Source organism: Physeter macrocephalus, chromosome 1 (assembly GCF_002837175.3).
Source record: "Physeter macrocephalus isolate SW-GA chromosome 1, ASM283717v5, whole genome shotgun sequence".
NCBI classification, from domain to species: Eukaryota; Metazoa; Chordata; class Mammalia; order Artiodactyla; family Physeteridae; genus Physeter; species Physeter macrocephalus.
The window spans coordinates 114,308,890-114,333,583 of record NC_041214.2 but is presented as its reverse complement, the minus strand read 5'-3'; the positions used below and the strand labels follow the sequence as shown (position 1 = coordinate 114,333,583).

Below are 24,694 nucleotides of genomic sequence, written 5' to 3'. Positions count from 1 at the left end.
TTCGAATCTGAATGAGATCCTTGCCGGGTAGAGTAATCTTGGCTGTAGGTTCCTCCCTTTCATCACTTTAAATATATCATGCGGGCTTCCCTGGTGGCACAGTGGTTGCAAGTCCGCCTGCCGATGCAGGGGACACGGGTTCGTGCCCTGGTCCGGGAAGATCCAAAAAAAAAATATATATATATATATATATATATATATATATATGTGTGTATATGTATATCATGCCACTCCCTTCTAGCTTGTAGAGTTTCTGCTGAGAAATCAGCTGTTAACCTTACGGGAGTTTCCTTGTATGCTATTTGCCTTTTTTCCCTTGTTGCTTTCAGTAATTTTTCTTTGTCTTTAATTTTTGTCAGTTTGATTACAATGTGTCTCACTGTGTTTCTCCTTGGGTTTATCCTGCCTGGGACTCTGTACTTCCTGGAATTGGGTGGCTATTTCCTTTCCCATGTTAGGGAAGTTTTTGACTATAATCTCTTCAAATATTTTCTTGGGTTCTTTCTCTGTCTCTTCTCCTTCTGGGACCCCTATAATACGATCGTTGGTGTGTTTAATGTTGTCCCAGAGGTCTCTTAGGCTGTCTTCATTTCTTTTCATTCTTTTTTCTTCTGTTCCACGGCAGTGAATTCCACCATTCTGTCTTCCGGGTCACTTATCCGTTCTTCTGCCTCAGTTATTCTGCTATTGATTCCTTCTAGTGTATTTTTCATTTCAGTTATTGTATTGTTCATCTCTGTTTGTTTGTTCTTTAATTCTTCTAGGTCTTTGTTAAACGTTCTTCTGCCTCAGTTATTCTGCTATTGATTCCTTCTAGTGTATTTTTCATTTCAGTTATTGTATTGTTCATTTCTGTTTGTTCTTTAATTTTTCTAGGTGTTTGTTAAACATTTCTTGTATCTTCTCGATCTTTGCCTCCATTCTTTTTCTGAGGTCTTGGATCATCTTCACTATCATTATTCTGAATCCCTTTTCCCTTTCTCCACTTCATGTAGTTGTTTTTCTGGGGTTTTATCTTGTCCCTTCATCTGGTACATAGTCCTCTGCCTATACATTTTGTCTGTCTTTCTGTGAATGTGGTTTTCGTTCCACAGGCTGCAAAACTGTGGTTCTCGCTTCTGCTGTCTGCTCTCTGGTGGGTGAGGCTATCTAAGAGGCTTGTGCAAGCTCCTTGATTGGGGGGGACTGGTGGTGGGTAGAGCCAGCACTGGCTTTCTTGAAAGACTGAAAGAGGAGGTGTGTGTATGCATATAGGAACTAGCTGCATAGCATTGTATAGCAGAAGAATTGGGGGGAAGAAGAGAGAAAGAAAATTATGCATATTCTTCTTCTGCTATGCAGAAAGGAAAAAACTATGTGTTTAGAAATCAGCCAGAATGTATACAGTTGGTCCAATTTGTTGAAACTATACTAATAGCTTTTCCAGGGAGGAGGTGCATAAATCAAATTATAATTTTCCATTAATTTACTCAGTAATATCAGATTTTTTCCCCTTAATTTGTATTAAATAACAGTAGCTCAGAACTTCAGATTTAAATTTAGCTTTTTTAGGTGGTGTAATATTGCATACTGAATTTTATATGTGCTATTTTTAGTTTTAAATTTTGGCCTATCGAGAATTTTCAGATCCTTCTAGTAGAAATCTGATCAACCAGACTACTAATTCCTTAAGATTTATCTCTTTAATTGTGAAATGAACAGTTTCTTCTTTTGTATTTTAATGTTTCTAAGTAAGTATATTTTAATAAATGCAGACTTTAATGTGTATCATTCCCTTGCTTAACAAGGTATTAAGTGACTATATTAAGTTCATGCTGTTATAGTTAAAAAATACAGTGATTATAGTTCTCCAGAATGTACAATTTAGAAGTTTTCCATAATGTACAATATAAAAACCCAGAAAGATCTCTTGAGTGGGGATGATAGCACCCCTGTTTTCATCATCGTATGAGAAAAGGGCTTAGTGCAGTGCTGGGTATTTTGTAAGTACTTAATAAAGTGTGCTATTATTTATATGATCATCAGCACCAGAGGGTGGAGGTCCTTGGTATATAAATGAGGCTTCTGGACACATTTGGATCATACCATTAATAATAAGGATCATTACTTGAAAGAGTTAAAGAGGACTGAGGCCTTTCCATCCATTGCTGCGAGGTCCTGTGTGTCTTCTTTAAGGTTTGGGCTCTATGGAGACGGCTAGATCTAGGAGGCTTAGGGGACCCATGGGGCTGGACTAAGAGACTTAGACATTAATGCATAGGTAGAGCTGCAGCTCATGCGCACAGGGGCATGTGATTGCAGAGAGGAATCATAAGCTGAGCAGTAAATACGAAGAGGAAGGAAGGCAGGATGTAAGATCTGTTGCCAAGTTCAGACAGTCTCGGGTGTGTGTCAGTGTGAGCTGAGGTCTGGTGGAGACCTGAATGAAGAAGGGTCTCTCCCAGGGTTGAATGGACACAGGCTGAGAGCAGGGCCACCTGGTAAGATTGTGGAGGTGAACCTTGAAGAGGGGCAACTGGCTGAGAGGAAGGTTGTGGTTGAAATCCTGCCCATGCCAAGCTCTGTGCCCACAGGGCTGTGTGGAGCCAGATGGGGTGTCCTTGTCTATTCTGCACAAAGATGCAAGTTATCGAGTAATTTTGTTGAGCAGAGGTACGCTGGATGAGAGAGGAGACCAACCAGCAGCGGAGCAAGACCTCTGTCACTGGGGAAGCAGAGGGTATCAAGGGATAGAGTGGATGAGTGCGTGGTGTAGGATCCTAGTTACTTAGAATTGGATGTTTGATTGCTGAGCTGCCGGGGTAGCTGAGAGAGGGAAGAATGAAGACCTGGGAAAACTAGAATGTAATTCAGGGACCCGGAAACAGGAACTCAGGCCAGGTGTGAATGACATGTCCAAGTGTGGGATCAGTAGGAACCTGACCAAACTGTTGAGCTGCTCCTGGAGGCTTCTCAGGCTCCCTTTCCTTTGGGCCAGGATCAGGCTCAGAGGTCGGGGTGGAGCTGAGCCTACAGATGGGCACCGGGGTGTGTCTGCAGCTGAGCCTAGAGGTCACTGGGTGGAGAGGCCGGGCAGGCGGGGGTCCGTCTGTGTGTGGAAGCATGTTTCTTCCTTGGAGTCATGTGATATTGACTGAGATACCCACAGGGTTTTTGTGCTTAGAGAATAGAATGATGTTTCCAGAATTATTGCTGAATATGCTTTTTTCTAACTGGTTGTTGGAAAAACAAGCCTCTTTAGGTTTGAAAAAGCATTAGAGAGTCTAAAAATCAGAATCTGACCATTTTCAAGTGTCATTCCATAGGGTTTTTGTTTTGTTTTTATAAGCAGTGCTATTATGGTTGCCCTGGGGCTCAAGAATGTGCATTGAAATAGGAATCCTCCAGTTTGATTCTTAAACATACTGAAGTTTGAGGATCACTGCTCCAGGACACTCAATAGAACCATGGAGGAAAAAAAAAAAAAAAAAAAAAGGATTTACTGAAATCCAGAATAGGGTGGGGGAAGAACAAGGTTGTGAGTAATAGGGTGTTATTTCAGCACAGTTTGTGACTATAAACTTTTATCTCCGTTTCATCAATTCCTAGAATTGATATTGCTTAGGGAGCTGGTAGCATGGACAGATGAGACATTCTGTCATGTTTAGTCTGGTATCAGAAGGCTGGACCTGCACCAATCTGTAAAAGCTCACATCTGGAGAGCAGCAGTACAGTGTGTGGACTCTGGTCTGATAGATACGGATTGGAGTCTGTTCTGCAATTTATTAGCTCAGGTAAGTTAATATTCCTCTCAGAGCTTCAGTTTTCTCATCTGTGAAATGGGAATTGTAAGTTTACTATTTCCCTCACAGGGTGGTTGTGAGGATTACACGAGATAATACACCAAAAGCATCTGTGGGGGGGGGGGGGCCTTGAGAAATGCTAAGCACTGCAATATCTTAATGATTCTAATCAGCCATTATTCATTAGGCATTTGCCATGTGCTAGGCATTTTGGATAAAAAAAATCAATACAAACCATCTAGTTATGAGATCTGTAACTACATTCAACAATTATCTACTTAGCATCTTCTGTGTGACATGTATTGTTAGAAGTACATAAATAAATGCAAATAAAATGATTGACAAGTCCTGCTCTCATGGAGTGGGGTCATTATTGTAACATCTGTTATGGTCTCCATATTTCAGTACATTCCTCCATGGTTCTCTTGAGAATCCTAGAGCAGTGATTCTCAAACTGTAGTTTGGGTCGGCATAAGAATCAGACTGGAGTGTTCTTGTTTCAATACACTTTTCCAAGCCCTAGAGACTCAGATGAAGTAGGGGCTCAGGAATGTGCACATTAACAAGCCCTCGGCTGGTGCTGACCCTTGGACCTGCCATGTCACTTTGAGGAACGCTGCCCTGCAGCCCTCTCCCTGCAACCCATGTCTGTATTTGCCCTTTCAGAACTCTGCCCATCAACAGCGCACTGTCAGGAAGTTGTCAATTAGAATTTTCTCTTTTGGGTTCCCCTCATGTATTTTGTCTTGATAGACAGGATGACACCAGGAATAGAACTGTGAGAAAGAAATGGTCAGACTTAAGTCTGTTTCTGTCTCTTAAACTGTGTGAGCTGGGACAACTCACTGAATTGCAGAAACTTTCATTTCCCTCATTCATCAAGAAGATGATGCCTGCACATCTGTTTGTTTGTTTTTTTTAACATCTTTATTGGAGTATAATTGCCTTACAGTGGTGTGTTAGTTTCTGCTTTATAACGAAGTGAATCAGCTATACATATACATATGTCCCCATATCTCTTCCCTCTTGCGTCTCCCTCCCTCCCTCCCACACTCCCTTCTTTATTCCTGTCTTGCCCCTAGGTTCTTCAGAACCATTTTTTTTTTTTAGATCCATATATATGTGTTAGCATACGGTATTTGTTTTTCTCTTTCTGACTGACTTCACTCTGTATGACAGACTCTTGCACATCTGTTTATCAAGCTTGTTTTGAGCCTTAAATGAACTGATGGACATACAAACATTTTATGAACTTATAAAATATACTGTTATTATTAAAGAGAAGGAAAACCTGTTGCCAAGATTGAGCTCACTTTGGCATATGCAGATTATTCATCTATTGGGTTATGTATCATAACTGGGGAAGAAATAAACATTTGATCTCTGCCAATGATTCCTGCTCTCCCTTGACACCCTCTACTCACACTTTCGGTGAATAATTGCTTTATGGCTTAAACTTTGTGAAGGATGTTTTAGGGACTCTGGTCTTAGTAGCATCTGCAGCCAAGAAGCTGATATGTGTTTAATGTCAAGATCTTGAAACTTGTTTGCTTTGGTAACTGAAGCTATATTGAAGGGGCTTTTTTTTTTTTTCCCCTCCCCTTTAAGCAGGCACTCTATGTTAAATTCTTACTGGTGTTCCTTTGTGTCTTTTGCTCAAAGCAAAATGGTTGTTTCATTTATAGACTTATAATTAGAGAATTCATTTATTTGTGGAAGTTTTTGCTGTGATCAAGTAGAGGGACTCTACATGTTTATCACAAGGATATCCTGGCTGGCCCCAGTTTGCTTTGCAACTTGAATATGGATGCTTTGAATTGCCCATGACATGTGAGAGAGTGGCAAAGCTTCCAAAATTTTTCTCAGATGGTGTATGCAGTGGCTGTTCACGAGTAGGTTCATTTTACTTTTTGAAGGAAAAAAATGTTTTCTCACACTTCTTTGTCTTCAGCTAAACCACAAACTGGTGAGGATAAAAACATCTCACTTACCCATACTTTCGTGCTCTGTAAAGTGATATATAAATTTCCCAAAGAATATGTTTTGAGGGACAGATAAGCAAATTGAGCTGTAAATATTGAGTTCTTTCTCTAGACTTTCATATGCTATCTTACCTTAGATGTAAATATGTTTTTAAAAAATTGCTGATACTGATAAGTGGCATCCTTGTTGGGTGTTTGCAAAACTGATGTTACTCTGGGTGGAATTTTAAATATTTAATCTGAGTATTTAAGCAGATTGTTTGGTGACTATTTTGGCCCATGGTAAAATGCCTTCCAGGACAGTCTTAAGCCTGGTATCAGTAATTTCTAAAACTTTCTCTGTCCAAGTCTAACTTGTGGATTCTAGAACTTCCAGAGTTTCTGAACACCCCTGATATCTGAGACTGTCCAATGTACCACAAAAAAGGCTTAATTATAGTGTATTTTCAGCTGAGTCACAGGGTATAGAAAGAATTCCATTGTGTTCTTTGGAGTCTTTTATATTTATCCTACATTCATGTTTTTGTGACACTTGAATGAAAAAAACAGAAAACATTTTGCAGAGGCCAGTTCAGTCAAAGGGCTAAATGAGCCAAGGCCAGGCCACACCAGCTCCCTATGTCCTGCCGTCATGAATCATGACTCGTCGCCTCTGGCCAAAGTGTTTAATACTAGCACTTCTCTCACAGATAAAGGGGAGGAAGCAGAGCTAGCATTTGTTGAACATGTCATAAGGGCCAGGCTCTGGGCTAGCTATCTTTCTGTCTTTGTTTCCTCGATTAACCAGTTAAGTGATGTGTCCAACATCTCCCATGCCTCACTGTCTTAGACTTTTACTCTGATCATCGCAAACCTTAATTCTCTCCATTACTTGGATTTTACCAATTATTTCTCAAGAAGCACAGAACCATACTTTTTCTTTTTTTTTTAACCCACTAATGATCATGCAATTTATTTCTTGCTTTTTACCAAGAATTTAAGGTGATTTCTAAAATAATGCACAATACATCAAGACATACATTGCAAATGGGCAAGGAAAACAGAATGAAGTGGAAAGGGAAGCACAGGCCTGAGGTGATCTATGAGTCCTTTCCATGCTTTACCCCCTTTGCCAGCAGAGGAAGTGGCCTTTCCGCCACAGCCACGCCCAACTGACCCTGTCAGACCAGTAAGAATACTGCACAGGCTACTTTAAAGGCAGGCCAAGTTTCCCTTTGGTTTTCTCAAAGCCCATGCATTTTACTGTCTAGAAAAAAAGCACAGCTGGCTTTCGCTTTAGAAAACAAACAACCATAAAATATACAAACTTATTCAGCACATATTTTCGTGTCCTAGGTTATGCCAGACGCCCATCATTTTGGCCACTACTATCTCATAGCCCAAAGAGGTTGGCTGTGTGCTCTCACTCCTCAACATGGGAGAACAGTCAGGTTGGAAAAGGGAGACTGATTTACCTAAGGCCCCCCTCCAAGCCAGGAATTATGTGGAGTTGGGCCATGATTCCTGTCTTCTGATTTCTAACCAGTGTTGACTCTTCACGGGGATTATGTCCGCTAAATTAGAAGTACGTGTAAACTGAAATTTGCTCATGTAACGCATTCATTTGCTTCTTCCTGACAGTCTGCATTTCTAATTAGTTTATAATAGTGGCACATGGGGGTGGTGGCTGCCTTAACTGCAGTGAGAAGCAACAGCTGACACCAAGGAAGGTGTGCTCAGCAATCTGCACGGGATGATCCCTACAGTTTAGGGTCAACTCCAAACAGCCCCACACCCTCGTTAGCTCCAGAGGGTCTCAACTCTAATGGAGCCCAGAACGATGATTACATTTGTTATGATGACCTCACATGATCAAGAACAGCTTCATTTATGTTTAGGAGATTATACTTAAGAAGGCAATGGAGCTCTTTAAGAATCTAACCAATCAACTATACTTCAATAAAATTTAAAAAGAAATAAAAGAATCTAACCAGACTCACACGTTCGACACTGCATTGCCCCAATTGAGGTTAATAGAGGTGGATAGGAGTGAGCCGAGTGGTACATTCAAGTATCTAGATGGACCAGAAACTTGATAAGAGATGCAAAGAAATAGTATATCTGTTTAAGCAACATGCATTGAACAGAAGATCTAGTATAGAAACATATATTAAATTTGTCTTTTGCATTTAATTACATGTAGAAGTGAGAACATACTCATTTCTGCCTTTGAAGCAGAAGTGGGAACTAAACAAAATGTTTTAGGCTATAAAAAATATATTTTGTCAGGCTTCCCTGGTGGCGCAGTGGTTGAGAGTCCGCCTGCTGATGCAGGGGACACGGGTTCGTGCCCCGGTCCGGGAAGATCCCACATGCCGCGGAGGGGCTAGGCCCGTGAGCTATGGCCGCTGAGCCCGCGCGTCCGGAGCCTGTGCTCCGCAACGGGAGAGGCCACAACAGTGAGAGGCCCGCGTACCGCAAAAAAAAAAAAAAAAAAAATGTGTGTGTATATATATATATATATATATATATATATATATATTTTGTAAAGGTTTTTTTTTTTGAATTTATACTCTAGAGAGGATTGTGTCCAGGTTTGTGTCTATCTATAAATGTGCAGTGAACTATACTGTCCATTTAGTATAAAAACAAGCAAATAATTAGCTAAATTTACCTGTGCTATGATATGGTGCATCTAAAAGTGTGTAAAAAGTGAGGATGTGGGAGAACTTCCTTGGTGGCACAGTGGTTAAGAATCCAGCTGCCAATGCAGGGGACACGGGTTCGAGCCCTGGTCAGGGAAGATTCCACATGTCACGGAGCAACTAAGCCTGTGCACCACAACTACTGAGCCTGTACTCTAGAGCCTGCGAGACAACTACTGAGCCCACGCACCACAACTACTGAAGCCTGCATGCCTAGAGCCCGTGCTCGGCAACAAGAGAAGCCACTGCAGTGAGAAGCCCGCGCACTGCAGCTAGGGGAAGCCCGTGAGCAGCAATGAAGACCCAAAGCAGACAAAAATAAATAAATAAATTAGTTAACTAAAAAAAAAATTGAGGTTGTGGGAAATACTGTTTAGTAGCTTTTTTCCCCCAGTTTTTTTTTTTTTTTTTTTGTTACACGGGCCTCTCACTGCTGTGGCCTCTCCCGCTGCGGAGCACAGGCTCCGGACGCGCAGGCTCAGCGGCCATGGCTCACGGGCCCAGCCGCTCCGCGGCATGTGGGATCCTCCCGGACCGGGGCACGAACCCGCGTCCCCCGCATTGGCAGGCGGACTCTCAACCACTGCGCCACCAGGGAAGCCCTTTCCCCCAGTTTTTTAAAATGAGAAATGACTTTTAGCATAAATAGCATTTAAAAGTCATTTCGAGCACTGACAAAACAAAATGTTTATTTACATCTTAAGGCATATATTCATTTTCTCTAGAGATAGAGAAAATAGGTATTTTTTAATATTTCTGAAAAAAGTTTTGGATATGAAATAGATGTGTAGAATTTTGTTCTGAATGAATTTTTTTCCTATCTAACATGGGAAAGTATTGGTCTAAACGTGAATCATGTTGTTGATTAAAGAGGATGAGGAGAGACAGAAAAAATATTCACTTTCTGAAAATTTAGTGGGTGTTTCCAAATTAAAAGGCTGATGCTAGTTTCTTCTACTCTTCTCTCTATATGTTTATAAACTAATGCTTGTATGTAAGCCATTGTGTAAATCATCTGGATAACGATCTTGCCTTTCGCTTGGCCTTCATCCCCTGTGTTTCAGGTGGGCCAGCCATGAGAGGGTACCTTGTGGCCATCTTCCTGAGTGCTGTCTTCCTCTATTATGTGCTGCATTGTATATTGTGGGGAACAAATGCCTATGGGTAAGTTTTATTTTTGCTGTTTAAAAATGACTACCAAACTGGTCTTTCACATAGACCTGCAGATGATATTAGAGGGACCTATTAAAAAAAAAAAAAAAAAAAAAACCCTGTAACATTTTGAACCTTTTCTAGCTTTTCCATTATAAATTGGAGTTTTACCATTTTAGTATCTTTTTTTTTTTTTTTTGCGGTACGCAGGCCTCTCACTGTTGTGGCGTCTCCCGTTGCGGAGCACAGGCTCCGGACGCGCAGGCTCAGCGGCCGTGGCTCATGGGCCCAGCCGCTCCGCGGCATGTGGGATCTTCCCGGACCGGGGCACAAACCCGTGTCCCCTGCATTGGCAGGCGGACTCTCAACCACTGTGCCACCAGGGAAGCCCCATTCTAGTATCTTATACATTACATCTAGCAGTTTAAATATTGATAAACAACAACATCTTTTTATTGACTTTTCAGTGAAGCAGTGGTGTTGACCATCTTTGGGACATCACATTCTTATTTATATAATTCATCTTTTTGAATTGATGGAGTAATTCTTAGACTCAGTGGCACTTGATTCTCAGAGTCTAAAATGCTTGGATAAGAGACTGTTGATAAAATGTACACACTACATATGGTTCCTTTTGTTTAAAAATATTTGGTGAATAATGATGTATGTACAATTTGAAATGACTTTGACTTGAAATGTCACATATAAAATTTGAAGAGGCACAGGTAGTTTTATTAAAGAGAAAACTTCTATAATAAGATTTTTATCATTTTTCCTTTTTTTTCTATTTTGAAAAGTATTTCTATTTTGAAAATAGAAATAGTATTCTATTCTATTTAGTATTTAATAGTATTAAATACTATTTAATAGTATTCTATTCTATTTTCAAATATTCTATTTGAAAATAGAAAATAGTATTTTCTATTTTGAATAAATTAATTGCAAATAAAAAATTAGCTACAGTTTATAGCATGAATAGAAATGACTAGAATAAATACCACACAGGACTTGATTTCCTTGCATTAGTCACAAAGCATGTGACAATCTAGAAAACTTCAAAATCAATTATATTTCTTTGAAAAAGGAGTAACAGCAGTTACTGATACATCACAACTCGTCAACTTATAATACAAGCTTCCTGACATGCATTTCCTGAGTGAACCCAAATGATCTTTTTTTTTTTTTTTTTTTTTGTGGTATGCGGGCCTCCCTCTGCTGTGGCCTCTCCCGTTGCGGAGCACAGGCTCCGTACGCGCAGGCTCAGCGGCCATGGCTCCCGGGCCCAGCCGCTCCGCGGCATGTGGGATCTTCCCAGACCGGGGCGCGAACCCAGTTCCCCTGCATCGGCAGGCAGACGCGCAACCGCTGCGCCACCAGGGAAGCCCCCAAATGATCATTTTTTAAAACAAGGAAATTTTGACAAGTTGAAGTAAGGTAAAATAGTTCATGGCTTCTAAGCAACAGGTTTTGTTTTTTAAAAACCAAAAGAAAATTCAGAACAGCATTGTAATAGGATAAATTAAAGCTATGCTACCACATACAAAATTTTGCTAGAGTCAGTTGAGTATAACACAACTTTTCGAACCAAAGGAAAACAAGTCAAGAGATTAAAAAAATGATTCTGTCTAAAAGAAATCTACTGATTTCTACAAGTGTCACAAAGGGTTTGTACTTTCTTTTTGTACTTTGTACTTTCCTTGTGGTGTGTTTTAAAAAAGGGGGTGGGGTGGGGGAGGGGAGAAGAAATGTTTTCTTGCTTCTGAAAGCAAAGAACTTATTGGAATTAGAGAATAAACTGACCATGCAAGTATGTCCCTCCATTTGGCTGTCACTGGTGCTCATCTGCCAACCATACATTTCCTTGCGTCCCACTGTGGCAACTGTCCTTTTAGGATTCAAGCCCACAGTTAAGGCTGGTCTGTTAGATTAACAACAACAAAAAAAGCACTGTCGTCATTCAACCCTTTATACCTCCCTAAATTTCTTAACACCTGAATAAGTCCAAATACAGGATAGCTGATTAAACATTTCTTTTTCTAAAAGCAAATCGAGTCACTCTCTTGTTAATTTATGCTTTTTCTCATGAGAATGATTTTTTTCTAGAAAAGTGAACAGATGAACCACAGTTTAAATCTAAAAAATAAACTTGCCAAATGTTGCTGATACTAAAAACAGATTAGTTATCATGGGAGGAAAATTAGATAGTCTAGATTAAATTGCCTACTCAAAGGTGCATATAAAATGTTTCTTAGCGTTAAGTTTTTGTTATAGTACTACACTCGGGAGAAACATTAAGGAAAAAATCTTTCCCGATTATCTTCAGTGTGGTTAAAAACAAAACGTCTCGGGCTTCCCTGGTGGCGCAGTGGTTGAGAGTCCGCCTGCCGATGCAGGGGACACGGTTTCGTGCCCCGGTCCGGGAAGATCCCACATGCCACGGAGCGGCTGGGCCCGTGAGCCATGGCCGCTGAGCCTGCGCGTCCGGAGCCTGTGCTCCACAACGGGAGAGGCCACAACAGTGAGAGGCCCGCGTACCGCAAAAAAAAAAAAAAAAAAAGATGTTAAAACAAAACGCCTCGTACATAATGGTAATTAATATGAATTTTCTTTTACAAAGTATTTTAATTTACCAAATTTCATATTTAGATGGAGGTGGGGAGAGAGGCTCTCTTGTTCTTCTTCCTAACTTTGCAAATCTTTGAGCTATGCTCTGCTAAACTACCATTCACACCAAGTGTGAGACCATCGTTACCGTGCTACTTTATCAAGAACATTCTAAGATATTTTCTATAATAAAGATAAATAGAGAAAAAGTTAATGTACATGTTGCTGTATTCTACAATGTTTGCAACAAACTGTAAACTAACATAGTTTGAACCAACAGTACCCTCAGTTACACAAAACAATTTTTCAACCCTGAGGAGGGGTGATTCACAAACACTAAAGGCATCAAATTAGACTATGTCTATTTCTCCTCAAAATATATTTTCAAAATTCAGAATTCAGAAGGCTGGTACTTTTGGAAATTCCTTTGCTTGAGTTTCCCAGATTTTTGCTCAGAAATTGCTACTATGTATTATAAATGTTTAAAAAAATTCTTCATCTTAATGCAAATGACCAGAGCAGAAAAACTGACGTGGACAACAGGTTGGAAAACCCAAATCACTTAGCTTATAAATGTATAATGTAATCCTGGAGGACAACTGCCTGTTAGTCTAGAGGTATCCTTTTTCCTATTGTCAGTCCTTTGGTGAGGAATCAAGTTTTGATGACATTTAAATCCTGAATGAGAGTGGTGAGTATAGGATGTCAAAATAAACCACATAAAAACTTCTTGTCTTAGACAAAAGTTCTGTACTTTTTGCCAGTGTTTGAATAGTAGATCCTAGATCATGTTTCTAGGTTTTGTTTTGTTTTACTAGATTAAAAAAATGATGCTTCTGCATTTAACCTCATCACTGGTTGATTGTAATGCTCTTTATGGTCACTGGAAAAACCCAGTGCCAGGTGGGTCGGTTTGGACACAAGTTTTGAGGTTTTGGACTTAAATAATGAGCCATAGAGCTTAGAAGTCTGATTATATGCCACATGAGGATCCTACTGCAGGCCTCTCTCCCTCCATCTCTGCCACTTCTGTCTCTGTCCTGTACTGAGTTAATGGAAGACAAGAACAGAAAAGAAAGCACGAAGTTTACTAGATTGCTAATTCCCTACAAATCCTATTCTTGGTCACAGGGGAAATGATAAAGAAGACAATGAAAAGGGTCCAAATTCAGCACATTTTTCTTGTCATCAGAATTTGAGGAACGTTCATGTCACTCCTAAGCTAACACATTACTCCAGACACAGAAAGTATCCTGAAATTACCTCGGATGCTGGTAATTACCTCGGAGCAGGAAATTACCTTGGAACTTGCTTCCTTAAAAACTGTTTAAGACAAGTAATTGTCTTTTTTTTAAGAAAAAACACCCACAGTCTTCACAGTATCCCAAAATAGTTTGTTTTCTGGTTTAATAACCTTAGAAACCAAGTAATATCTTATACTTTATTTTGTCCTCTGACTATAATTTGGTTTTTGTGGCTTGGTGTGCTGGCCCATGTACCTTCCTTACATATAAATCAAGAGATTTTTGCCATTTGGGGTATTTACAAAAGATGATTCTCTGCGTCTGGCCTCAGAGTTCAGAAACCTAGCAGTTTTAACTGTGGATTTTGTACCAAAAAAAGTTAAAAATTGAGTCAATCCATGAAGGGTTTAGGCTGTTTCTCTTTGAATCCTGTGATTGCAGAAGAAAATTGATTCGTTTTCTTTTTGAGATTAATTCTCCACACAACTGATGATCATTAATAGTTTTTTATATTAGGCTGTTTTGCTCTTTCCTGGCTGAGTCTGGGTCCTGCTGCCCCCGTCCCCTTCATGTGTTTTCATTGTTGTGCTATGTCTTGTATCACAATACCCTTTGAAATTGTGGAGACAAGTGCTCCATTCAGGGGACACACAGGCGCCTAACCTGTGCCAAGAATAGAGGGGAGTTAGATATGTGACTCTAAATGGTGGGATTTGTGGAGTCCCCGGGGCACCGGCAGGGGCTACGGAACCTGCTCGGGGCGGTGTCTCTGTGGCGTTTGCTGCCCGTGGGTGTCCCCGCGTGTGGCACAGAGGACCTGCATAGCCGTGTGCATGTCTCAGGCTTTCAGGAACTTCTAAAACGTGAGTCTGGTCTTGGCTTCCACAGTTTGATGACCCTAGTTCTTCTCAAAGGGTCCTTTGAGTCACTGCTCTTTGACCTTTCTGGGTCACTCGTCACCTCAGCCTTTTCCACTCTCTCTTGCTTTGCATCCATGAATCCTCAGATGTGTCCAGGACTTAGGAGAAGCTTCTGTCATACCTCGGGGGCTGCGGTGAGCGTTTCTATTCCCTGCCCGAGAAGCCTCTCACTGGTGGCACCGCGTGGGTTCCCAGGGCATTTTCTTCCCTTTGGGCCGTCTTCCTAGTTCTGGTTTCTGACTGACGCTATTTTTGTCTCATAGGGTGCCACCTGTGGAAATGAAGAAGAGAAATAAGATCCAGCCTTGTTTATCAAAGCCAGCTTTTGCCTCTCTCCTGAGGTAAAAATACAAAAGACACCGTGGCACACATAATGTTCACAATGTGTTTGTAATCATTCTCCACACTTGTTTACTTTTTTCATGCAAATCCTAGCAGTATAAGTACATAATGTGGTTATCCTACATTTAAGGAAGAGCTTGACTATCCTGTGTCTTTTTGTGCTTTTAGTCAGAACTCTGCATATATTTTAAGAAAAGGCATTGAAGAACTCAGTCAGACCAGTATTCTTTTCACACAGGTGAGATTAGAGAGGTCTATTTGTGTTTGATCATAAAAGAGTGCACTGTCCTTTTAGGGTTTTCTTTCCCCACCCTTGTTCCCATGTTATTTTCCACCCTTGTTATTTTTATTTAACTTCTAGGTTAAAGTTTACAGTAGATATTTGCCTTTTACAGACTTTTAATGATCTACATAGAATGTAAATAATGATTGTTCATTGTGGTTGTCAGGACTTGTAGAGAGTTTACTCTTCCATCCATAAATATTCTTTTCCTTTGTCACCACTGCTTTGATAGAGTGCTGGTCAAAATGCTTCCAGATTAATAGAAATCAATGACAGTCGGGTCTGGGCATGTTGAAGTGTGTAAAACACATACACGCTTTTCAGCATTTTATCTTTTAAGGATCTAAAATTAACATTGTCTTTTCTTATTTTCTTTTATCGTATTACTGTATCTCTCCATGACTGGTTCTTAACCTTTCGGGGCTACAGGTCCCTTTAAAAATCAGCCAACCTTCTGGAAAACTTTAGATACATAAAATATTTTTACATCTGACTACAGGTGTGCCGCGGCTGCTTGTAGTCAATCTGTGGGTGTGTGTCCAGTTAGGACCACTGCAAAACTAGAAGAGTGATGTTAAACTTTTTTTTTTTTTTTTTTACCATGACCCAACCCACAGTAAGAAATATTTTGCTTTGGAACTTAGTATCCGTACATATTTATAATAAAAAAAAAGAAAGAATTTTTACCTTTCCTACTCCAGATACCCTGTATTCTGTTCTATTTACTTTTTAAAAATGAGCTGATCATGACTCGCAAAATTGACTTCATGAGCCATCTGTGGGTTGCAGACTGCAGCTTCAAAGTGCTACTCTAGAATCAAGGTACTCTTCAGCTTTCGAGAGAAAAGGCATTTTTCTTTCTGAGAAAACCCAAAGGGGTTAAAGTATTTATGAAAGATTGCTCAGCAGGTGTGTAAGTCTGCACATTTGTCATGTGAATAGTATTCCCTGGAGGCAGAGTTCCCTCCTTTGCAGTAGCCATCAGGAGAAGCTCTGCTGGGAAACCTGGCGGAGTTACCTGCAGTGCTACGAAGAGGACACTTTTCCTTAGCATTGAGCTTGGGTGTGGTTTCATCTTTGTCAGGTATGGGTTAGTGACTCCAGATAATAGTTACTTCACTTTTTATAGCTTCGGTTTCTTTGTCTCGTCGACTGAAAAAAAAAAAAAAATGCACAGCCTAAAAGTTGAGAATGTTTTATTTGGGGACCTTACTGAGGACTGTAGCCTGGGATGGCAGCCTCTCAGATAGCTCTGAGGAACAGTTCCAAAGAGGTAAGGGAGGAAATATAGGAGTTTTTGCTGAAAAAGACAAACAGACATGTAGTCATGTTGCAGGAAGGGAGACTCCTTCCAGGGTCCTAGAGTGAGCTCTTGTCTAACACTCGGAAATGAATTGTCTGAGAAACACGTGCTGACAAAGCAAGAGACATTATTGGGAAGGGGTGCCTGGGCGGAGAGCAGCAGGTAAGGGAACCCAGGAGGACTGCTCTGCCACGTGGCTCGCAGTCTCGGGTTTTATGGTGATGGGATTAGTTTCCAGGTTGTCTCTGGCCAATCATTCTGACTCAGGGTCCTTTCTGGTGGTGCACGCATCACTCAGCCAAGACGGATTCCAGCGAGGAGGATTCTGGGAGATCGGTAGGTCATGTGGACTGGCGTCTCCTCTCTCTTTTTGAACTTTCCCAAATTCTTCAGGTTGGTGGTGGCTCATTAGTTCCGTGTTCCTTACCAGGACCTCCTGTCGTAAAATAACTCATGCAAATTGTTACTGTCTTTGCCTGGTCAGGGCAGGTGGTTTCAGTCATTGTTTCCCTTAACAGTCAGGTATCAAAAGATGACTGCTAATCACAAAAAAGCAGACATCTCAAGTTAATGATTTTAGTGCTTCTCTATGAATAGGAAGATGCAGGAGTCTGGGCTTATTGAAATTATTTCTTTTGATATGCACCTTAACTATCTAGGGGCAGCATCCTGTTTTTCTCCACCGTGTATCCCCTTCGGGGTGTACCATCTGGGGCGGCTGCAGTGGGCTGAAGGCTTGCTGGCCTCAACATCCTTTGTTTACTGGAATGGCAGGCCACATTTTTTTATCCACAGTCTAAATTGGTTAGTAGAATTTACCTTCCTTTCCAGGCTTTTGTAGGAGTAACAATAGCAAAGATGATCATTATAATGTAATATAACATACTGTAATATAATACGATGTAATATATAATTATTACAGATAAGGCAGATACTTATTGAGCCCCTACTCTGTGTGAGACATGGAGTTATCGACTGAAAAAAACAAAGCACAACCTAAAAGTTGAGAATTATGTTTTATTTGGGACGTTACTGAGGACTTAAGCCTGGGATACAGCCTCTCAGATAGCTCTGGGGGACTGTTCCAAAGAGGGAGGAGCCAGGATTTATAGGAGTTTTGGGGAACAAAAGAACAGGGAGTCAAACATCAAAAGATTTACTGCTGGACTTCCCTGGTGGCACAGTGGTTAAGAATCTGCCTGCCAATGCAGGGGACATGGGTTCAAGCCCTGGTCCGGGAAGATCCCACATGCCACGGAGCAACTAAGCCCGTGCGCCACAACTACTGAGCCTGCGCTCTAGAGCCCATGAGCCACAACTACTGAGCCCATGAGCCACAACTACTGAGCCTGCGCTCTAGAGCCCATGCTCCTCAACAAGAGAAGCCACTGCAATGAGAAGCCTGCAACGAAGAGTAGCCCCCGCTCACCGCAACTAGAGAAAGCCCATGTGCAGCAACGAAGACCCAACGCGGCCAAAAATAAATAAAATAAATAAATTTAAAAAGAAAGATTACTGCTAATTCAAGAAAAACCAGACCTCTCAAGATAATGAATTTACCCCTTTTCTGTGTGTGGGAAGATGCAAGAAACTGTATTATTGGAATTCTTCCTTTGATACGCACCTCAGCGATCTGGGGCCAGTATCCTGTTTTCCTTCCTGCTGAATTCCCCTCAGCGTGCACAGTTGGGGGGCAGCTGCAGTAGCCAAAGCCTTGATGGGCTTCAACATCCTTTGTTTACTGAAATGGCAGGCCACGTTCTTTGCCACAGTGCTTAACAGTTATTTCATTTAGAAATAAAATGTAAGTCACCTAGTACAAGGTCTGACTGGCAGTAGACGTTAATCATCAGTTACCATCATTATCACTCCCACCAACTCCAAAGAATAGCGTCCTTTATTGCTTTCACCTCAAGGTGCAAAGTCATCTGTGGTTTACTTTCCCAAGGAAGCCCGGGAAGATCTTGAATCTCCTCTCATCTTAAGTCAGGTGACCTGACACTTCCTCTTCCCAGAGCAGATCCTAAGCTTAGGGATCAACCCTGATACAGATAATGGCCTTTTGAAGCTAGCTGGACCCCTGAGGCTGCTAACACTTGTCACAACTGAATCTAGCATGCACACCCTTCTCAGTAGGAAGGGCTAGTTTCTCACCTCTTTGCTTAGTCTGAATATGGTATAAGTTCTTAGCTCAGCTCTAAAGACGTTGAGCTCCTGTGACTTGCCAAGGTTAGTGGTTCCTGGGTAGCAAAGCCAGGATCAAGCTGAAGCTAATTTGTCCCTACTCTACTGCTGTTTATTTCCATTTTGTCATGCAGCCTCTGAAACCCCAGGGGCGCTCTGATCTCCACCTGCAATTTTTATACTAAGGAAGAACAAAACTGATAAGGCCGGAAAGAAGGGGCCATGTGTTGGGGATGGGATAAGGATTAGCTTGACTTGCTCTGCAGTACCTAGTCCTGGTAGGTGGAAATGGCACTTTAATATGTGCTTTACCTCTTCCTTATCTCTCTTTTTTTTTTTTTTTTTGATGTGGACGTTTTCAAAGTGTTTATTGAATTTGTTACAATATTGCTTCTGTTTTATGTTTTGGTTTTTTGGCCCGGAGGCATGTGGGATCTTAGCTCCCTGCCCAGGGATTGAACCCACACCCCCTGCATTGGAAGGCGAAGTCTTAAATCACTGGACCACAAGGGAAGTCCCTGTTCCTTCTCTTTAATTAAAAAAACTTATTTCTTTCTACTTCAAAATGGTCCCATAAAGAATTAGTTTGGAGTTGAAATTCATTCAGTCATTTCTTAAATGTATGTTGTCTGCCTACTCTGTGCCAGGAGCTAAAAGTGAGGGAAAAAACAGGCACCTCATCAAACGTTGTCTGAGAGAGTACCTGAGCGGAGCAGCGGGGCAGGACAGGCAACAAGAAGACAGATATCCGTGGTTCTTGTTCTTGAGTAAATTTTAATTTAATGACCTCAGGAAAGAGTTCAGTTCTAGCTACCTCTAACTTTCAGTGTGTTTTTATTTTCACAGCTGACAACAGCTTTATGGTACCTTTTCTTCTGGGAGTGGATCAGCATCTGTACTTTTACTTTCCCTTATTTCTTCCTTTGTCTCTTCCCGTAGATGGCTGTCACTGGTGTTTGCTGCTTTTTAAATTTTGTGTCCCCCCTACTCCCCACCCAAAGCTGTTACATAATTTTGGTTTCACTACTTGGAAAGCGTTTCCCTTCTGGGTGTATAGTCCCAGTGGACATCCCATTCTAGGTAATATTTAAATAGTGTTTAAGATGATTTTAAAATAATCTTAAAAAGAATTATACATTCATGTATAGTTATTACAACAACAGGAATGACATACTACAGTTATTTACAGTTGTGATTTTAAAAACCTGCAAATATTATACACATTTGGGAAAATCATTCTTTATCCTTTTCTTCCAGGTTTCATCAGTTTCACCCTTTTCTGTGTGCAGCTGATTTTAAAAATACTGCTTCCTTCTATGGTAGCGATAAGTTTGATTTGCCCTATGGGATAAGAACATCAGGTCAGTAATATTATTCTTACCCTGCCCTATTAATATGAGTGGGGTTTGATGTGAATCACATGTTTATATAATTTTAAGGCCTTTTAATCTTTCTGTTTCATAATGAGTCCTAAGGATATGATTTCGGGATTGGGTGAAAGGAATTAAATTTTAATTCATAAATCCCCATTCATTTCGAGTCAGTGTGGAATAAAAGAATGAAAAAAGGTAGATTTTTTTTGTTTTTGAGAAACTGCTTTTCACTTCTGTTTTGCCACCTTATGCCTCCAATGCCTTACTTTATTCCAATTCAGAATTAGCAAGACAACCCTATGGGTTAACTTCCTCCCTATTTCCCATTTCACCTCTTTACCTATGAGTTTTACTTTATGTCATCAGCACATTCTAGGTCCTTGGTCCATCTTTTAATTTAATCAGAGGATATTTTATTTTTGCTAAATTTAGAGAGAATTACTCCATTTATTAATGATGAAACGATTTTCCCTCTGCTTGTTGACAGCTGCTTTGCCTTGCACAATTTTATATTCTAGATTTTGAGAGACCCTGAAAGCCTAGGAGGTGACAAGCCTATAGTTTCCTGAGTTAGACTTTTCTTATTCAGCTGATCCTGGGTGTGTGTGTGTGTGTGTGTGTGTGTGTGTGTGTGTGTGTGTGTGTGTGTGTGTGTGTGTGTGTGTGTGTGTTTAAAATACATTGCAGAGAGTTTGATAATAGGTTTAAAGTTGCAGAATATTGATTTCTATACCAATGTCAGTTTCAGAATCATCTGATATGATTAATTTTTGGTTATGATTGTTTTTAGATTAAGCATCTTATTTTTCTGGGGTTTTTGGAGAATGTCCTTAGAGCATTTAGCATTTTGAGTGCGCCTGTTAAGTAGTGCTGGCTAACTGCAGTTGTAACATGAATTTTCACCACAGAATAAATCACAGGTGGCCATGCCAGTTTGAAGTGGGTTTTGGGGAGGGCAGTGGATAAGGTGGTTTACTGTGCACCTAAGAAGTCATGATTGCTTTTATTCCTAATACTCCATTTGTTTTCTAGCCGAATACTTTCGACTTGCTCTTTCAAAACTGCAGAGTTGTGATCTCTTTGATGAGTTTGACAAGTGAGTTTGTTTTCTTGCTTCTGTTTTACTTTTAGTTTTAGCTAAGTTGATTCAAAACATGTACCCCAATGTAAAATATATTCACTCAGGAAGATTCCATAGCTTTTGTGCTTACCTAAAATGCCTAGGAGTTATTTCTATGACACTTGAAGTAAACAAACTACAAATATAGTTTAGAAGTTGCATAATTGGTTGGCTCAAAAGATTGCAGACAGTCTTGATGATGTGCCATGCTAGTACCAAGTCAGGACATTTTTAACCCACGTTCATCTTTTCTAAGTTGTTGCTACTGAAGAAGTAATTCACACTCCCTGTTAATCAGCTCACAGCCTCCTTCCATGGCGTGGTTCCCATACCTCCCCATACATCTTCTAAACCGCTCCCTCATGAGGATCTTTTCTGTTTCACTTGAATATTGGACTTCAGAAGCAGCTCTCTTCCTTTTATTCAGAATTACATCTGAGGGAAGTGAACAGCTTGCTTAGATACACATTTTCTGACTACGAAAGGCAGTTTAGTTTTTAGAAAAATTTGGTGTCCATTTAACCCCTTAGGAATTGAGTTGCCAAAGACAGACTTCTTGGCAAGTCAACTTCTTTTACAGAGGTGGACTTATTTCACAAAGTTTTAAGCTGTACTTTAGAGTTTGGCCAGTTGTCCAGTGGGATGAGAAGGGTGATCTGCAGCTGTGAGGCCTCCGTTAAAAAGGAAAATGGCAGAATTCCCCCTCTTATCCAAGAGAATAGAGGTGCTTTTTGGTGGGTGCAGAAATGGGGGTAGTAGACGGAGGTGTGAAAATGGAGATAGTTTATAGAACAGAGCTGGAGGAGCAGTGCTAGATTTTGTCAGAATTTATCTAAGTTTTCTCTGTCAGGGGCCCAGATTACTGAGGTGTAGATTATGTAATAATGTTGGTTCATTTCAGTTTGTACTTTTTATAATTTAAAACTATGCCATCAACCTAATCGATTTCAGTTTTTGATTGCATATCCACAGCAACCATATATATTCTTTTCTAACCAAAATTTATACAACTCTCATCTGTAGGATATTGCTTTATGCAGACCTTTGGCATGTGTGCTTTTTTATCAATTCTCTCTAATTTTTACAACCACTCTGCAAAGTATGGTTGATGATCTTCATTTTTTAAGTTGAGAAACTGAGGCCGGGCAAACATATATAGTTTGTCAGAGCTGGTAAATGTCAGAGCCAGGATGTGAACCTGGGTCGGTCCATCCAGGGCTGGATGTTTGACTTAACAGTGATAATGGTAATACCTTAAATAATTGTAGCAGGTATCTGCAAAGCTTTGAAAAAAATCCTTGGCCCTGTAAATGTGAGATACTGTCAGGATTCTTGATGGGACGTGACTGGAACTTTTGTTGTTGCCTGTTTTTTATTTTTTTGTGACAAGTTTGTTTTTTGTCTGCGTGTTTTTTTTAATTTATTTTTGGCTGTGTTGGGTCTTCATTGCTGCACATGGTCTTTCTCTAGTTGTGGCGAGCAGGGGCTACTCTTCGCTGTGGCATGCAGGCTTCTCATTGTGATGGCTCCTCTTGTTGCGGAGCACGGGCTCTAGGCGCGCGGGCTTCAGTCCTTGCCTGGTTTTTATCTTAGAATTAGCCGTGCTTTATTTAGTTGCTTTCAGAGCCTCTTCCTGCACAGGTATTCATCATCTGTATGTGCCTCAGCCAGGCTACCTCCTCTCTGCTTGCTGAGTTGGTCTGGCTGCTCCCCACCCTTTCCTCCTGCCCCCCACTCCCACCGTCAACCATGTCGGGTTCTCAGCATCACTAGCATTGGGAGGGAGGTGGGTGTGGGTGGTGAGGAAGCACTGAAAATCATGCTGTTTGCCCAAAGGTTCTTGAGTCTGAAGTTGTTAAGAGATGGAAGTACCATCAATGTACAAGCAGAAACTGTGCAGGTATACAGTGAATGGAGACTATCCCTGTAAGATCCTCCCAGAGTGAGGACAGTGATGCACTAGACACTCAGCATTGCTGAATTGCTTGTGTGATGTGTGCAAACTTGGTCCCTAGAGACTTCTCTAGTGTTTTGAAAGTGGATAAGAATATACTTGTGACAATATTATCTTCATTTAGATATTAACTTTTAGGAGGAGTTCACGTGTAATAATAAATTTTACCTACATTTTAAGTAAGTCATTCTACATTTGTCTGAAGCCCACGGTACAATCCAAAGACCATAACAGGCCAGCCCATGCCTGAGCAATAAATATATTTTAAGTAAACCCCAGAAAGGCAGAATACACTAACCTGCCTATCGCTGCCTCGGAATCAACTCAGTCTACCCCGCAAATAACCTTATACATTTCCCATTTCTCCTCTCTGCCTGGGGAAATGCTGTAGAAGAAAGAGGTGTGAGAACAGTCTGTCCTTCCCTGGCAGAGGATCTGGACCGCCCTTAGTGGGGGAGTCCTCCCTGAGCCCTCACTGTGGATCCGGGAGCTGTGGCCCTCGTGTACCAGGAGGAAGCCTTGCTGGCCGAGGCTTGCTCACTCTCTGTAGGGGTCTGTAGGTCAGAGAGGAGGGGCTCAGGGTGGAGAGAGGTGAGAACCTCATTTTCAAGTCCCTTCCCCCTTTGGCTGTTCTGTTCACCTTCTATCCTCTTTGTCCCTCCCACAAAGGATCAGACATTTTTTTGTTGTTTCAAATCTGAATCCTAGGGCTTCCCTGGTGGCGCAGTGGTTGAGAGTCCGCCTGCCGATGCAGGGGACACGGGTTCGTGCCCCGGTCCGGGAGGATCCCACGTGCCGCGGAGCGGCTGGGCCCGTGAGCCATGGCCGCTGAGCCTGCGCGTCCGGAGCCTGTGCTCCGCAACGGGAGAGGCCACAACAGTGAGAGGCCCGCGTACCGCAAAAAAAAAAAAAAAAAAAACTGAATCCTTTACTTATCTCATTTAGCGTGCATGATGCCCTTGGTTGGGATAGATTTTACTGTGAATGGGAAAACTCCAAATATCAGTTGCATTTGCAAGATACAACTTTTCCTCTTTCTTACAATTGTCATGTAAATGAAGCCTGCAGGTAAGCAGTCTCAGGCCAGCTTAGCAGCTGTTGATCATCAGAGACCAAGGCTTCTCTGTTGTGACTCTTGTTATTCCTCCTTATGGTCCAATCTGATGGCTGGACTTCACCAGTCATATGTACATTCTGGCCAGCAGGGAGGATGAAGGGGGAAGGGCATGCCCCCAGCCATTAAGACTTGCTTCCTTCTTTAAGGACATTTCCCAGAAATTACATTTAACACTTTATTACAGCCAGTGATGTGCTGGAGCCTGTTGGTACCAATTTGTGAGAGCTGCCGCTCTTCCCAAGTCCATGTTCAGTGCCATCAAGGTAGAAGCTTGAAATTAGCCATGGTGGGAATATATTTATACCATGGAAATTGGCAAACACTGCAGACAAGGGCTTCCCCATCACCCGCCTCTCTCCCAAAGAGGACTGATTGTTAAAAATTTTCTAGCAACCACCAATTATATCCCATTGGCTAGGGGTATAATCACAAGGCCTTTCTGGAAGGTGGACTGGAAAATGTAGCCTCTATTCCATGTGGCTGTGTACCCACCTTAGAGAGAGAGAGAGAGAAAGTCCTATTTTTTTTTTTGTGGTATGCGGGCCTCCCTCTGTTGTGGCCTCTCCCGTTGCGGAGCACAGGCTCCGGACGCGCAGGCCCAGCGGCCATGGCTCACGGGCCCAGCCGCTCCGCGGCATGTGGGATCCTCC

The 24,694-nt window shown here is 41.3% G+C and overlaps 1 protein-coding gene across 13 annotated transcripts in view; it reads left to right on the top strand.

Moving 5' to 3' along the window:
• The window catches only part of ST3GAL6 (ST3 beta-galactoside alpha-2,3-sialyltransferase 6), an 82,225-nt gene that overhangs the window by 31,771 nt on the left and 25,760 nt on the right, over positions 1-24,694 (top strand). For 6 of the 13 annotated variants that reach the window (XM_028494117.2, XM_028494127.1, XM_028494124.1 and 3 more), the window contains 4 exons: positions 9,513-9,612; positions 14,632-14,709; positions 19,738-19,841; positions 20,886-20,949. In XM_028494117.2, the coding sequence (XP_028349918.1) occupies positions 9,524-9,612; positions 14,632-14,709; positions 19,738-19,841; positions 20,886-20,949 (335 nt within the window). In that variant the 5' untranslated portion in view covers positions 9,513-9,523. Of the gene's footprint in view, positions 1-3,749; positions 3,774-9,512; positions 9,613-14,631; positions 14,710-14,878; positions 14,949-19,737; positions 19,842-20,885; positions 20,950-24,694 lie in introns of those variants that run through there. The other 7 variants (XM_055085958.1, XM_055085986.1, XM_028494132.1 and 4 more) reach the window with 3 other exon arrangements.